At 36.6% G+C, this 17,690-nt stretch overlaps 1 protein-coding gene across 3 annotated transcripts in view; it reads left to right on the forward strand.

The window, feature by feature from the left end:
• DIAPH3 (diaphanous related formin 3) overlaps window positions 1-17,690 on the forward strand; it is a 226,826-nt gene that overhangs the window by 20,148 nt on the left and 188,988 nt on the right. For 2 of the 3 annotated variants that reach the window (XM_082073435.1, XM_082073436.1), the window contains 3 exons: window positions 4,445-4,618; window positions 9,880-9,984; window positions 16,737-16,867. In XM_082073435.1, coding sequence (XP_081929561.1) covers window positions 4,445-4,618; window positions 9,880-9,984; window positions 16,737-16,867 — 410 coding nt within the window. Of the gene's footprint in view, window positions 1-1,122; window positions 1,245-4,444; window positions 4,619-9,879; window positions 9,985-16,736; window positions 16,868-17,690 lie in introns of all 3 variants that reach the window. The other variant, XM_082073437.1, reaches the window with a different exon arrangement.

The raw sequence follows: 17,690 nt of genomic DNA on the forward strand, positions 1-17,690 counted from the left end.
AACAATTTAGAAGATAATAGTTTTTAATGAATATTTCTACAGTGTTTTTGTACTCAGGATTTAATTATTTTACTATTGTTTCTCTTTAGATTATGTATCTGAAATACAGTTTTCCTCATCTTCAGTAACACTGTGCTATGATGATAGGAATAGATTGTTCTTTGAATTAATGAGCTGGTTAGAGATTCTGTGTTATGTTTTTTTATAGTGTATTAAATAAATTCTAGCTTTGTCCTTTGAGGGCCCAGAAGTATTTAACTGCACTCTTATTTTCTTCTCACTCCTTATTGCCTTTGAACTCTTAACTCTGGATAATCTGCTCTGAGTTCCATCAGTGCTTCAAACCAGATGTTAGTTTGGAGAATTTAGAAGAGATTTTCCTGTGGAAATGCTTCATATAGAGACCATATAAAGCACTCTTTATTCTTTGGCTTATTTTAATGTTGTCCCTTCAAAGACCTTAAGGGAAAAGTTTGTCCCTTTCAGAAAATTATTGTCCTAAAGCACTGTTCCTGTTTGGGTCTGTATGTGTTTATTGGTAAAATAAATATGAAAATAAGACAGACATCTTTAGAAAAGGTAGAAGGTCAAACCTACTTTAAACTGTAATGACATTTTGTATCAAAGCTAACTTTAGATATTCCCCTCTGGTTAGCCTGATTTAAAATGTTTTTGATGTAACATGGAAGATTATTGAACTATATATTTGCTGTTTCCTCTTCTATGCACTTGGATTGCCAGCAACATCAGTGGTGGTAGATATCATTACAACCAAGTAGTGAAATTTCTGTTTTTTTTCTGCATAGTGCTTTCTGTGGACCATGAAATTATTTGCATGTATGGAATATTGGGAGGTAATAACTTTTATAAAGCACTATCAATATATAATTCAATATCAATATATAAGTGTATGTAGAATACCCACACTGTACTGCTGTGTAGGTCTTGTTGTTCGTTGTCTTTTTTTTTTAATCTATGGATATCTTATTTTTAGGCCACATTTTAAAAAAATATTTAAAGTAATTTGACGTATTTAAATATGTTTATAACACCAGTATCTCACTTTGTCTTACATGTTCTTCCTGATCAAATGTATTCCAAGAGTGTGCCTCCCTTCTCTAGGACAAGTGGGATAGGATTTGGGGAATATGAAGGTTACAGCCTGTCCCGTCCCAACAGATGGGATGAGGGATGAGTTAACTCTGAATGCGACACGCGCCCTGACTCAACAGATGAGATCAGGTGTGAGTTAACTCCAGGTAATTCTGTGCGGCAATGCGAAGTGGATGACAGACAATCACTTCGGGGGTCCAATTACGAATTTACTAAAAGCACATGGTGGTATACAAATTACAGCAATCAGTCACTTGGCAAAAGTGTGTTATAGTACCACAAAACTTATCAATACATTGACAACAAAAGCCCTTCTAAAAACGGTGGATTGGCAACAATTAGTAACTGTAATGCAAAACTTAACAAGACTTTAGCAGCAGAACTTACAATTATATTACTTTATATGTTTAAGAAAAAGGAAGAGAGAGAGAGAAGAGAAAAACTAAGGTATCAGAAAGAGAAAGGGAGAGAGAGAGAGACAGAGAGGGAGAGAAAGATACCACCACTCCACAGGTACATTGGTCCTGTGACGACCTCTGGAGGTCGACCACTGAAGATTTACATGCTGCCAACCTGTATCATACGTGAGGTTGTTTTACAACCCGGTTCATTTACATGCGAGATAGGAGAAGGCGGTTCGTCTCCTCCCTCTGCTTGCTCTTCATGCTAACTAGGAAGACTCTTCTGGAAATGGGTCTGGGGTCTTCAAACTAGGGGAAAGTTCATGGTATTGACCAGAAGTGAGTTGTCTTGCCCATCAGGGGTAGCTGTTGGTTCGTGGTTTCTTCTGGTAGTTGGTTGTCCGACAGATGGTTCATCTCTATCATCCCAATTAGGCCATGAGACCTTGTACAGAATTGTCCTGATCTTCCAAGGTGTCTGCCTCCATGGCCATAAAACTTCGGGAAAGATAAGATGAGGTGTCATCTATCTCTTCCTCCCAAAGTAACAAAAACCAGATGTTTAAGGCATAACAATGTCTTTGTTCTGCTAAGGATGGAGGGAGTGCTTCAGGGTTGTCACATGGCCTCATTTGTAATGTTGCAGAACATCTACTGTACACATTCAAGAGGACCTTAAAAACAAAGCATAAACTAAAAATGTGAACAAGTGAAAGGAAGTGAAATACTTGGTTTCAAGGATGAACTGGCTCTTGTCCTTGAACTGGTGGTGCCTGTTCCTAGTGGAGCAAGAGTAGATCTGGGACTGCATGGGGTGTTTAATGGCAGAGACTGGGCTGGTTCTGCCTGGCCAGAACTGCTGTTGCTGCTGCTGTGTGGTGGAGGAGGAAGACGGGACACTTGGGGAATACAGATTGTAAGGAAAGGGTTGAGATTTTTCAGGAGAGATAGGATAAGTGGTGTAGGGAATATCTCTCTTAAAGCTAATTTAGGCAATTCTCTTCTGACTGAACCATGGGCTGAAATCCAACCAAAGTCTCTTCCCTATACCCCTGCCTCAGGTGTGTGTATGAAGAATATTCAAATATAATGGTTCATTTCTTAGGTTACACACTTGATAGTGGAGAGTGGGTCACGGAGAAGTTACTGGCCAACTCATTCTTTGGAGCAGGTGTGCAGCCTTTCATCAGTGTTCTGTGAAAGCTGTTTGAGGAGAAATATTTTTTTTTTTTTTTTTTTTAAGATTCGAGTCTAGTCATTGGTAGTTTTCAATCTGGCTTCATGCCCCCATGCTTGCCATAGGCTTCTGATTTTGGTAACAGGAAGGGAAATTGCTGTCTGGTCAAGATGTAAGATGGTTGTTGCCACTGACTCTATGATTCACTTCCAATGATGTTACCTTCTCTTTTGCTGCATTCTCTTTCTTGCCGGGTCTTGCCTATGTAATTATTGCTGTAGAGTGTGCTTTCCTCATTGCCTTCTGGTTTGATGTGACACTGAAGGGCCTCATCAACCATGCTGGGCTCTTTTGTGTTTATGCTATATTAATTGTCTTCTTTTGCATGTTCTACAACCGTCTGTATGTGAGTGGCTTACATTCTATTACTATGTTCCAAAAACTGTTCCTTTTCAATTTTGAAAAGGAAGAATGAAGGTCTTTTTTTTTTTTTTTTTTTTTTTTCTCTAAACCTCTCTTCATGAAAGTCTAATAGTCAATTCTTGCTCAGACTAGAGTGGAACACTTGTACCCAATTTTAGCTACTAATTTTCTTTGCTCTCTCTGATCTTAGTTCCACAGACACTATAATAACTTTACTTGTCATTTGGTTTGGTAGCTTGGATGTACTTATTAATTGATATCTCAAGATCCTTATCTTCAAGATGTATTGAAGCCTCAGAATATTTTTGTATAGCATTTTAAAGATCTAAGTCTATTGATATAGTTGAAATCTTGTCCAAAATCTCTCTTATGCATCAAATGCTACCGTAACTTTCTTCTGTGTTGAGAAGTGTAATAATTGCTGTTCACATCTGTTTGAAAGTCTGTACCAATTATTAAGATTTAATGCATCTCACTGAGTATGTCAGCTGCTTTTGTGTACTGTTGGTCCTTGCACATATACATTAAAACACACAAGTTCTAACAATGAAAATGTTTAAAAGTTCACTTAGTAAATCTTTATTGAGTAATTGGTAAATATATAAACAGTAAAAAAAAATCACAACCCAAACCACTGTTCTAAAGAGTTTTTTTGGCTTTTGAAAGGGTAAAGTCAGAGCTATGGTCTTGTAGCTATGGTCTTGTGTTGGTGAAGTCATAAGGATTAGTCATGAAACTGTGAGTGTATCCTTCTTAACTTGAATAGAAGAGCTGATGTTTTTTATGTGTCTCCTAAATTATTTCAGAATAATTGGAGCACAGAAAGGCACTAAGTTTTGGGTAAAATAAAAAATAAATAGAACAGTGTCTTAGTCATGTTAACCTGTCTTTTAATAAGAAATATTTCTTTGCATATCTGTATATTCTACTACAATGTCAGGAGTACAGCTGTTTCAGAGTAACAAAAAACACTTTAAAACTGTGCTTTTGGTAAATAACCCTGCTTTTTCATATTCTACATGTAATGGTTGTGAAGAACTCTTCATAAATTGGTTTTGTAGATATCTTTTCCTCCAAACTTTCCATAAAATTCTCATGTTCTGCATGATTTCTCCATAATGTAATGGGATTCTAGTCTGTTAACTCAAGTTCTAAGGCAACTGACGGTTATATGTATCTTTATGATGACCCTTTAAAATAAGACAGTTAAATAACAGACAAGTTGTCATGGAAAAGTAAGGCTGTTTAGCTTCCAAGAACACCCATCTTAATTAGGGTTACATAGAGTGGAAACAGTATGTGATACATTATATTTTTTTTCTGTTTTCAGTTGGATAGATTTGCCAGTATAAGAATTCCAGGAAGTAAAAAGGAAAGACCTCCTTTGCCACATATGAAGCAGTCTCATTCTACAGATTGGCCATCCACACCTACGGATGCAGAGGATTTTCCTTCAAAACCCCTATCGGAAAGAGAAATCATAGCACTGTTTGAAAAAATGATGGTAAGTCATATGCGCGCATTTCTTTAACTTAAAATAACAACATGGCTATCTGACAGGTGGAGCCTTCTTTTGTGCATGTGTTCTGATCTTTACCTAAATTATTAGTATTGTTGTGAGTTGTAACTACATGTTTTTTAGGGTGTTTCCAGGGGAATGAAGTCTTTGAATTGTTTTGACAAGATCTTGCTCCAAATATATTTGAAATTGAAACTAAAGATTTCTGATTACAGATTTTGAGGAGGAACAAGACATAGGGAATTCTGCTTGCTTTCAAGATGACCTGAAACTTTTACCGAGGGATTTTATGCCCTTGAATGTCACAGCAGGGTTTTGTTCTGAGCTTATATGCCATGTCACTCTTGCACAAAAAAAAACTTGTGGTTCTTGGTCTCCAAAGCCGCGTTGGTCTGCACTGGCAGTCTCACATTTGCGTTTTTCCTTAGCTGTCAGGGTTACTGTGCTACAAAAGAGCAGTCACAGAAGAATCTCGTGGCATTGGTACCACTTCAACAGGTTGAGGTTTTTTGTCATGATGATGTTGACATTTTGAACAATGGAAAGCTAAATACGGAATGACCATGAGAGAAGAAAGTGACTGCAATCTGAAGAGCACAAGAGGACACTAACAAGGAAATTATTACTTTTTTCTCTGCCTCACAGCAAGTAACAAGTAACTCTTGAAATACAAAGGGACTGCCAAGGCCTGGGATGTGGAGGAAATTAAAAGTGCTATGAGAGAAGTACCTTTATGGAGTTTGTAATTCTTAGTACTCAATAATGTTAGTTTAGTTTTGAAGATGCTTTTGTAGAACTGTTGAGAGCTATGACTGAAGGGGAGGACTAATTTACTGTGTTATGAACTGTTGTATTTGTTCTCACATGGCCTGGTTTTCTTGGCATACTGCAGTGTCTAGCATATTTTACTTCTGTGAAGAAATGGTAGTTGCTCAAATGTTAGGAAACGAGACAGGGTTTTTTTATAAAACTTGAAGAGATGCCTCCCTCCACACACACCCTGCTACGTAAGTGTAGGTTGTATTTCTCTACCATCTTGCAGAGATTCTGGTATATGATAGAGTGTGATGTTGAGACTATGCCATAAAAAATGGAAACTTTCAAAAAAATTGAAACTTTTCTCAGAAACCTACTACTGTGTGTCTAGGTAAACAGAAATGCTTAAATCCACAGATCATGGTGCAATTAATTCCAATTTTGTAACTACTTTGTAAAAATATGTTAAAGTAATGATGACATTGTGGATAATTAGAATGCTTTCCTAGTTACATTGAATAACAAAGCACTTAAGCTTTCTTTGATAAACTACTTTATCAGTGTTATTTTAGCTATAACATGTAATATAGAAAGGATTCTTCAGATTATGCACACTTGAATGAGCTGGAATAAAGCTAGTTTAGTCACAGTAGATTACATAGCTAATTATATATTGTAGCCTCTAGTTTGCTGTTCTGATCAAACTCAGTGATTTGAGGGAGTAGGGTGATGAACAATTTGAATGTTGTAGCCAGGCTTTTAGGGCTAATTTTGCACAAAATAAAAATAGTCAATTGGTTAGTACTGAGGGGAGCAGTTTCTCAATTCTGAAGTTTAACTGAATGTGTTACATTATGCTCTGAGTTTTCCTGGATGCATACTGCTTCTTTCTCCTGATCTTTTATGCAATGGTGTCATGTGTGGTTTTGATGGCAAAAGTTATGAAAGAGCTCATAAAACCAGACAGTTAAAGCTAGTAATGAATTGTCATTTAGCTCCTTTCATTTCTGTTAGTGCTGTTAGGAAAATATCTCTGTGAAATGACTTATTGTTATTTTCCAAAGAGGTATTGCTCAGCTGTAGAATAACTTTAAAAGATTTAAGAAGAAATAAAAGAATGGGGTTTAAGTATTCTATAAACTGAGCCACATCTGATATGCCCCTTGTACCACTGAATACTTCTAATCTGCAAAAATCAATTGCTTTAATGATGTTTCATTTTTTAAAAACAACAACAAACTACTTTTTACTTCACATACAGAATATTTCCTACAAATAAACCTGCTGTTACAATTAGGATTATGGAATATAGTTCGTACTGATAGGTTTCTTACTTCCTTTTATCTTTGTTTCTCTTTGTTTTCTCTCTGTTATTTAATTTCAGGAGTTACTTTTCAGAGTTAGAGCTAGTCTGAAGAAAGTGCAAAACTTATTTAAACAGAAGAATGAACTTTGCAGTGGCAACAAGCTATTATGAAAAGCTTTTTTCGTTTATTTAAAAATACAATTTAAGTATTAAATAAAATACAGCTGCCCTTATTAAATATACATGTAAAGCGTATCCTGAGGCACAGTGTTCCAAAGATGCTTATTGGAACTTGCAGAAGAAAACAAGTTTATCTGGTAATGTCGAGCTGGACTTGATTTTAGTACTTTATAGTATGGATTGTCATGTGCGTATCTCAACAGATGTGTTGCTGGGTAATAAGAATAGTCATAAATATGTTGTGCATTTAATAGAAAGTAATTAATTTAACTGAAATACTGCATTAAATGAGAAATACCTACAACAGGATAACAAATGGAAGTCTAGAGGGAATTCTAACATTGTAATATTTTTCACATTCTGACTTGATTTTCACCCTCCCCCCGCATTTTTAAGCTAAGGAAATGTTTTAGATAAGGCATAAAGATTTTTAAACAGTTGTTGAGAATATAAAGTTGGAGTATTTTTTTAGCTTTGAAAGCATTTGTTATTGAAAAAAAATATTTTGAAAAGTAAATTGAAAAGAACCTCCTTAACTGTTCTTATTTTAAATGCCTTTTAGCAGTCCCCAAATGTTTACTTCCAAATCCATATATCAGTGTTAGAATTCATTGACAAATTGTAAAAGTCCTGGCTATTTATGTAATAAAGTGCAAAATGCTTGACCAGTAAATGAAAATATTTAGATTGAGTTCTGGAGTAACTGGTTTAAATTTGTAGGTTTCCACCTGACCATTTAACAGCATGGTTAACAGCCTTCATGTACCTGTCTTTTGAGCCAATGATTACTCTGGGTTTTTGATTTGAACTACTAAAGACACCATTTTTTTGGTGGTTGATTATGTTTTCTTTCTCATCTTAAAAAAGCTGCAAAGCTTGAAGCTTTTCTAAGCTTGTAAGCTTTGACGGAGACAGGTAACTTTAAATATCTTTCACTTTTTTTCCGAATGGTACGTACACACACACAACTTGTCTTGGAAGAAAATGGTCTCTTTGCATACAAAATATGATCACAGCAGTGGTTTTAATGTACGTGTAGTTAAGCCTGTTTTAAAAATTTATTTTATTTTGTTTTAGTTTTAGCGTGGATATTTGAGTCTGTGCAGCATTTCTGGATTACAGCAGGTTTCCCTTCATTAAGAAAATCATAGTAGTTTCTTGTTTTGTTTTCATCCAAGAAAAGCTAGAAAATGCAGCATGTCCTTTCAGGATTATGTCCCAACTTTTTATTTACTATGTGGCAACTTGCAAACTATTCAGGAATATGTGTGTCCTTACACACTGCTAGAATTTTGGTTTGGTCATGAGCAAATAGTTTCTCTCTGAATTTTGGTTCAAAGGAATGCAGTATTTTGAAGAACAGAACTATGAGAAAAAAATTATGTATGTGTGGCCTCTATCCTTCCAGCTTGTTTAGACAAAGTTGTTTTGCATTTACATTCACATTCAAATGTAGGAAGTAATGCCAGTATGCAAGGTAGCTGCCAAGGAGGCCAAAGATTTTTATAATTTCTTGAATGAAGCAACTTTTTACAACATGCACCCTGCACTTATTTAAAACTATCAAGTAATATAGTGTATTGATAGTATCAAATATACTAATCCGATACTATAAATACACTACATAGTACCAAATATGTAATAAAAATACTGATTTAATAAATAATAAGTGCATAAAATACTGTGCATAACTAAAAATGCTAATTTAATAAATAATAAACGCATGCTAGACTGAAGTGAGGAACTTTTTCTGGTCCCTAAGGAAAGGAAACAGCAGCATTTGTGAGGGTAAGTTTCCAGAATCTACACAAAATTTCCCTAATTTTACTTTGAAGAAGTTCAACTAATTTTCTGCAGTGTCTTCTCATGGCTCGGATTTATACAAAACTCTACATGTTTCTAGGAACTGTGCTTGATACTATCTTATTCAATATGAAAACTAGTGAAAGACAAGGAAACTTAAGTTTCAGTGTATAATAAAATTTTGGTCCTTAGGGTTTTTTTCTTAAAGTTCCAAGGTTATGAGTTTGCTTGCTGTTTAACTTTGGTTTCTGACTGAGTGAAAGAGCTTTGGCATCAAGATGGTTACTCGCTGATTTTGTAGAATTGCTTCTGCCAAAGCTGGCGGGGATTCACCTTGTGAGTCTCAGCTGAAAATAACAGCAGTAATTCTTGCTAAGCTTGAGTGACCATGGTAATGCTGTATATACTCTGATGTGTGTGTGCCCAAATTGTTTCTTAAAACCGTTTTCTTTTTTTTTTTTTACCTCCAGTGTGATAGGAAATCTAATTTCTCACAGGTGTGGAGCTGATTACAATGATAAGAGCATTTTGAGGCTGGAACAGTAGAAGTCCCTGTGTCAGAAGTGTCAATGAACAGCTGCTGTGGGGCTTTGAATGTGATTCTACATCTACGCTTTTTGACCTCTGGGTTTATGGTGGAATGAAAGAATTGTGATGGGGTTTTGATAACAGTTGAAGGTGTTGATTTAATGATCGAATTTTCAAGTGTTTGGGCCTTACCTATTGCAAAGATGAAAATTATTTTGTGAACTGCTCTCAGGGAAAAGCAGACCCCGCTGCCCAGGATTAAGTATTTGAGAACTGAGGAACAGAATTTTAGAACAAATGGATATATCATTAAAAAGATCTTTCTAAGAAAGTGGTTTGAGTACATTTATAAATATTTTGGGAAGTGTTAAATAATGCTTTTTAGTGCATGTATGTGTCTGAAACTGTAGATGATTTCTAAGAAGAGATTATGCTACTAATGGTTGTCATACACTTCTTATCCTGGCATAGTTGACTGTTTTTTAAGTCTGAGTTGCTAGGGAAGGTGCATAAATGTTTTTATGGTTTTGAATAACATCTAACTCACAAAAGTTATTTTTAGAACAGCTTTCAGTTGTTCAAGTTTGTATTTTTGTGTCTTTATTTTTTAAATCAATATCTTAACTATGTTGCTGGATGGAATTTAAAACTTTTTTTTTTCCTCCCATTCTAGGAAGATATGAATTTAAATGAAGACAAGAAGATGCCATTGAGAGAAAAGGATTTTAATACCAAAAAAGAAATGGTGATGCAATATATTAGTACTGCTTCAAAGTCTGTAAGTAATCTTCTCTGAAGTACACCAACAATAACCTAATATTTGTGTTATTTCCTGTTGAAGAGAAAAAGTGATGATTCATGTTACATTCTTTTCACTAACTTTATTTCTCATAGACACAAACATTTTGAAAGGGCATTATCTTATTCATTTACAGGCTGCAATGAAAGATATTCACTTTTACTTGAGGTGTGTCTTCTGTAAACAAAACAGGATTTTCTGGTGAAGATATGGAAAGATGGATGGAAGAGATAGAAAGATTCTCCAGAAAACTTGTTGGAAAAGTTTAATGTGAACCTGTTTTCTAGCACTATTTAAAAATAATTCGTTATCTTCTTAGCTTTTTTCATACTTGCCTTCAGTACAGAATTCATGTTGTGACACTATGTAAAAGTTGATAATGAAAGCGTTGCACGTTAGTGTCCATTTTCTTGATAATTACTGGTTGTTTTAGAGAAGTGCAAGAAGTTGTGTACTTCGCAGTTTAAGGATTAAGCTGGCATAAAAAAAACTGCTTTAATTTTTGAAAAGTGGGGACTGACTCCACTGTTGAATGCTACAGCGCTAATATTGTCCTCAGACCTTCTGATTGTTTTAGAATTCATATATTTGATTTTTTGACTCTCACTGCTCCATGCATGTAGAGGTATCAGTAAAAATTGCCCATATGTGATTATAACTAAATACTGAGAAAAGAAGTAATTAAATAATTTAAATGAGGTATTTATCTTATTCTCTGCTTAAAATGTTGTACCTCATTAGTGTAACGCTTTACCACTTTTGGGAAGGGAGATGCCTAGTACAGGACTAAACTGTCTCAAGACTGTTTTATTTAAGATCAACTTATTAAAGCTACTAATCATTCTATAGCATAAATGTTCCTTAGTAACGGACGACTAGGAGGTCTAGCCTGTTTTTCTTTTTTAGAGATATCACAGTATCACAGTATCACAGTATGTTTGGGATTGGAAGGGACCTCAAAAGATCATCTAGTCCAATCCCCCTGCTGGAGCAAGAACACCTAGGTGAGGTCGCACAGGAACATGTCCAGGCAGGTTTTGAATGTCTCCAGAGAAGGAGACTCCACAACTTCCCTGGGCAGCCTGTTCCAGTGCTCTGTCACCCTTACTGGGAAGAAGTTTCTTCTCAAATTTAAGTGGAACCTCTTGTGTTCCAGCTTGATCCCATTACCCCTTGTCCTATCATTGTTTGCCACCGAGAAGAGCCTGGCTCCATCCCCATGGCACTCACCCTGTATATATTTATAAACATTAATAAGGTTCCCCCTTAGTCTCCTCTTCTCCAAACTAAAGAGACCCAGCTCCCTCAGCCTTTCTTCATAAGGGAGGTGCTCCACTCCCTTAATCATCTTTGTTGCCCTACGCTGGACCCTCTCCAGCAGTTCCCCGTCCTTCTTGAACTGAGGGGCCCAGAACTGGACACAATATTCCAGATGTGGTCTCACCAGGGCGGAGTAGAGGGGAAGGAGGACCTCTCTCGATCTACTAACCACCCCCCTTGTAATACACCCCAGGATGCCATTGGCCTTCCTGGCCACAAGGGCACAGTGCTGGCTCATGGTCATCCTGTTGTCCACCAGGACCTCCAGGTCCCTTTCCCCTACACTGCTCTCTAATATGTAATTTCCCAAACTATACTGGAACCTGGGGTTGTTCCTGCCCAGATGCAGGACTCTACACTTGCCCTTGTTAAATTTCATTAGGTTATTCCCCGCCCAACTCTCCAGCCTGTCCAGGTCCCGCTGGATGGCAGCACAGCCCTCCGGCGTGTCAGCCACTCCTCCCAGCTTAGTGTCATCAGCAAACTTGCTGATAGTACACTCAATTCCCTCGTCCAAGTCGTTAATGAATATATTGAATAATATTGGCCCCAGCACTGACCCCTGGGGCACTCCACTAGATACTGGCCTCCAACTAGACTCCGCACCATTGACTACCACTCTCTGGCTTCTCTCCCTAAGCCAGTTTGCAACCCACCTCACTACTCTATTGTCTAGACCACACCTCCTCAACTTAGCTGTGAGGATGCTGTGGGAGACTGTGTCAAAGGCTTTACTGAAGTCAAGGTAGACCACATCCACCGCTCTGCCATCATCCATCCACCTTGTTACATTCTCATAAAATTAGGAAACTTCAGGTTAATAAGTTTGAACAACATTCTTTGAAGTTTCTCAGCCCAAAACAGCATGTCAAGGTTTATGTTGTTGACACCCTTAGGCTCCACATGCATTCTAAGACCTCAGTTGTTTGATCTAAAAAGTAATGTGATAATAGGACATGTGTGGCTGTACAGAATTGCTGTGTCCGCATCTATTGCTGGAATTTTAACATTGTGATGGTGGTGATGTTAAGACTCTCTTTCTCAAGAGAAAGGTTTTCATGTTAACTTTTTACTTCTTGGCACTTAATACTTGCAGAGAACTGAAGCCTAAAGCAGAGTAGGTTTAATTGATCCGTCTCTCTGAGTACCATTTGCAGTGAATACTTTTTTCTTTTCTATTTGGTTGTCATGGCACTTGTGTTTTGGCAATGGAGCTGCTTCTGCTATGCCCAAAGCAGCCAGGCAAGGTAATCTTTTGAAGGGGATAGCTGTGTTTCCTTCCCCAGAGTACTGACTTGTTTCTACACACTGTTGTCTTGCGTGTTTTCATAAAGCCCCCAACAGCATTTTTTTCCTTTTCGTTCCACTCCCCTCTGCTGCCAGCCCACCTATCCCCCTTTCTGTTTTGAGAGATCACTGAGGACTAATTCACATACAAGGCAACTCCTGGCTTTACTGAATGCTGTTGCTGCTGTTTGTGTCCCTACTGGAAGTGGCATTCACTCACTTTATAGCTGGGAGGAGCTGTTTCTGTGATGCATAGATTCAGCTGTTTGATACAGTAGTACTGCAGATGAATTCAGTTTAGTGCAGGAGCTACTGGGAGGGGAAACCCCTTCCCTTGCCCTTGCAAACTCTTTGTTCCTGGCATGCTTTTTCATACTTCAGGTGCATTGGACTGTCCTGCTGCCTTCTCAGTCTAGAGAGAATAATACACGAAATGGCCAGGGTACTTGTCTAGATTTTGGTGTACCTTGATTTGATGAGTGTCATACCTTATTGGAAGAGCTGAAATGCCGTATAGCTCCTGCATACTACATACAACTAACCCCTCCATCTCAGGTCTCTCTTCCTATGAGTGATACTGCAGTAACATCTTTTAATAGTTTATGCTTCTCAAATTTAAAGAAGATGGGTACTAAGCTATACTGTGTTTGGACAAATATCCTCATTTGCAATTGCTGTGCAGAGTACTAAACAGGTTTCATTTAAAGAAATGATCATTAGAAAAACTATTAAATTTAAGAACAGAGGTGCAGCCTTGAACGAATTAGTGAAAACAAGCAGCCTCTGGTCATCAAAGTAGAATTCATTATAGTCAAAGCTTCATCATTGACCCCAGTATCAGGGTTTCTGTTTCTTAGAAATGCAGAACTCCTTTCCAGCATTCACAGAGCACATCTCTGTTACTGATCCATCTAGAAATTATGCTGGGTTTGGTGGGACCATGCTTAGGTACTTATTTATGTATAGAATACTATGACCTACCTCTGTATATGCATGAGATGTTTAGAATGAATCCTTCACTTAAGGAACCAAAGTTATTTAAAAGTAACCAGAGTTCTACTGACATGCATCATCCATTACTCATTGATTTCACTCCGCTTTGCTTTGAGAATTCTTAAACAGTTGGCTGAAAGCATGCTTCTGTATGTATGGCTGTATATGTTTGTAAGGAACTATGCTGTTACCATCACTCTTTATAACATGTTCAGGGGCTCCCTGTAGAAGAATTGCTAAGAATAAACAGTCTTGGGTTTGGGATACTAGTAGTTACTGACAATTTGAACAATATCAAAAATTACGTGCTTGGAAGAATTCTGCTCAAGTACCTCAGTATTCTGTTAATACTTTCTTGTTTTCTGGTAGTGTATATTGTTTAGATGAAGCCTTATTTCTTCCCCTAAAAACACCATCTTAAATATGTATATCATATATTGTTTAAACCATCATGACTTGAAAATCTTGAATGAAATTTCTGTCTGCTGTGGTGGCATGTCTTATTTCTCAGGAAACAGTTGGAGAAGGGAACAACAGATGTGTTTAAAGGCTGTTGTATGAGCGTGAATTCTCATCTACCAAAAGCAGTGTGGCTCTGTTTATTGTTAGAGATTGTTATATGTCAAATATATTTTCTGTGTTTTTGTAGCTGTTTGTATGTATTATGATTCAACACATACAAAAATGTTCCAGCCCAGAAAAGTTTTAAAAATCAGTTTCCATGTGAGGGAGTCACTACTCAAGTGGAAATAAAACCAGTATTGATATTATGTTACCCTACCATAAGTTTTGCTGCTCTGTATGTCGAACACACATACATATACACACACAAAAAACCCCTGTTTTTTTAAAGTGAGTTTTCTTCACAAGATTTTGGTTTTGTTGTGCAGCTCACTCCCTTGTAATGTTCTAACTGAATTAATTAATGCTGACTTCATACTGCATCTGCTTACATACCAGTTGTTCTTCAGCTGAGCAATTAAATTTCTAGAGGCACTGATGCCTCAAGATATTTCCTGTTTCTCAGTTAGCTCAAGCATTTTGAACTTAAGCAGCTTTTCCCATGCAGAAATATAGCTAATATAATCAGTTTCACAATTGGTACCAAATGCGGCTCTCATTTTATTAAAGCACTGGCAGATGTGTCATATTCTTATCGTGTTGCAGAGCCATGTGTAACTATGAATAAGTGATACTTGGTACTGTGGGTGTGTTGTACAGACATTGACAGTTAATTGGCATCTTTTGCACAGGGGAGTGTTCAGGTGGGGAACTGAGCCTGACTCTGGATGGCTGGTTACTGTTTGGATGTTGATGTGAGTCTCCATTGTTTGTGACAGTGTCTTCAGATGGGTCAGATGAGACTCTCTGAAATGTCATTCTAGTGTATTCTTATAGTCTGGCTGGACTTCTGTCCCATGTGACCTTTCCACTTTACACATTGCTATTGCTTGTATTAAATTACTTCCAAAATATCTTCTAACTGTTTTAGCTATGTGTCTTGTCCACATGACTGCCCTGCATGACTGTGCATCAAAAGAAAGCAATTTTACTGTCTATTTTTAAGTATCTTAGCTGTATCCAGCTTGGTCTATTTTACAGCAGGAAATTTTGTGAGAAGTCACTGGAAATGACAGATTTTCTACCCAGAATATTAATCCATATGCTTAGGCATCCAAGTAGTGCTTACCAACCAGTCTATGCACAGCAAGAGCTGCCAGGAGAATTTCTGGGACCTTTTGAAATTTCCAGCTGGAGACCTCCTGTAACATTTAGTTAAACACTTCGTTATGAAGGCTGCTTGGAGTTCTTCTGGTCACCCTGTCTGTAGTCAGTCCATTATCTCATCTATGCAGAGACCAGCTGGGAAGATCCAGGGTCACATGCTGAACTGTATATGCTGCTGGTGCATACAGGCATGGCCCTGATCCCCTCTTACACTGCAATCGGAACAATTTCCTCCTTATATAACAGCCGTAACTCAAATTCACCTGATAATGCCTCAGGGGTATATACTGTCTAGTCTTAGAATGTTTGGGTATTATTGTAACAGGGTGGATGTGCTCAGTGTATAAGCTCTTGAACAACCAGACAGAAACCCTTGTTGCCAGTTCCCCTTAGCCAGTGAATTTGCAGTGTTTTGGGCAACTCGTGGTGTAGTAGTCTTTACCTTCCGTGTTTTATCAACTCTGATACTGAGTTCTTAATTCTATGAATGCTTTTTGTTTTGTTTAGGATTTTCTACATTTGGCTTGGAGATTCTCTCCAGTTGTTTTTTCATTCTTCTTTAGATGTAGCTGTGTCAAAGCTGTAGAGGAACTGTCACAAACAGATTTTTTTTTGCATGGCTTTGATTTAGCAACAATTTAGAATTTATTAGTATTTTTGTGCTAGATTACAAGGTTAGGTCATATAACTTTTACTAGCACTTAATCATCAGCTAGTTCAAATGAGTGATTGAATGAAATTTGTTTTAATCAATCAAAATACAACTTAGTTAAACATTTGTAAATGTTAAGGTTCGAACAAATTAAAACAGGGATTTCTTATCTAAAAACATGCACACACACACAAAGACAAATAGACAAAACAGTTCTAAAATTAATACACACACACACAGAAAGGTTAACCTATAATTAAAATTTCCCTTTCATGAGTTTTATACATTACTCACCTTTATGTGTTGACATTCATGGTCAAACAGCATGAAATTAGCCCTTTGGTTCCTCTCAGAATCGTCAGTAGATCATCATTGAATCTTTGCAAAATTTGGCCTGAGTTGTTTTTTTCTTCAGTTGAGTACTGAAAATTAAGATGTTTATAATGCATAAACAGAATCCATTCATTACAAAAGTTGTATTCAGCAGGTGTGCATGATACATTTCTGCATTTGATGCCTGCGATTTTTGACTGCTGATTATAAATTTGTTCATAAATTGACAAAAATTTAGTCAGCATTTAGAAAATATAGTAGATGGACAATGAACAGTTACAGGATTAAATGATATCTTTTATTTTCCTTTTTTTTTTTTTTTTTTTTTTTTTAAGAACAGAAAAGAAGGTTAACCAGTAATAACCTGTTCAAGTTCTAAATTTGCCAAATAAAAAAGAAGGTGTTTTCTGTGTTTCAGGGAAGTCTCAAGAACAGACGGAAGATTTCACCCCAAGAATTTATTCAAGAATTAAAATCTGGTTCAACAGATGAAAGACTAGTCACTTGCTTAGAATCTCTCCGTGTGTCCTTAACTAGTAATCCTGTCAGGTAACATCATTAACACATATTGCAAAGATTAATTATATTCTTATTTATTAATGGATTAATATTAATGGATCTATAGATGTGCATGTTTCAAGGTTTTCTAGTTAATGAATGTATATGCATTAGTGAATGACTGTGCCTTTTTTCTTTTTTTCATTGATTATGTATCTTCCGTCAATGTATTTTTCTGTAGAGTTAACTGATCTGTACAAGGTAATGCTAAGAGAATGTAAAACAAGTGTAGTGCAGAGCAGTTCGCTTTGTTTTCTAGTGCTAAATAGTCAAATTTTTTTTTTGTTTTTCATTTTTGTTTTTGAAATATTCTCTTAACTCTTTAGTCTTGTAACTTTGTCAAGGTGATCAATAATGGGACATAGGCACCTTGGTGTTTGTGAGCCAGAAAACGTATGTGTTTTTAGTTGTGTGTTCCTTCTTCTCTCCATTGTGCTTAAGGCTTTCTTCCTTGTGGCCTTGTAGTAATTTCTGCTGTATCTGTGGGGTTTATGTATACAGAACAGACCACAACATTAGTTTCCCTCTGGGTTTTCTTTTTTTCTTTTTTTTTTTTTTTTTTTTTTTTTTTTAACAAAGGCTAACTCTACAGTAATCATAACTCTAACACTGGTATCGATCTTTACATTTAACTTTGATTTGATCCATGCAGCTTGATTTGTGTATTCTGGCTTTATTTTATTAAATTATATTTTTTTCTATTCTACCTTATTTGCAACCTTTTGCTTTACAGTTCCTATTTAAGCCAATGGTTGAACACATGATTTGGGGAAAATGTTTTGGGTTTAGTTTAAAATAATGCAAATGGGATATG

The sequence above is a fragment of the Streptopelia decaocto genome (genome assembly GCF_964273445.1).
Source record: "Streptopelia decaocto genome assembly, chromosome: 1".
Taxonomy (NCBI): domain Eukaryota; kingdom Metazoa; phylum Chordata; class Aves; order Columbiformes; family Columbidae; genus Streptopelia; species Streptopelia decaocto.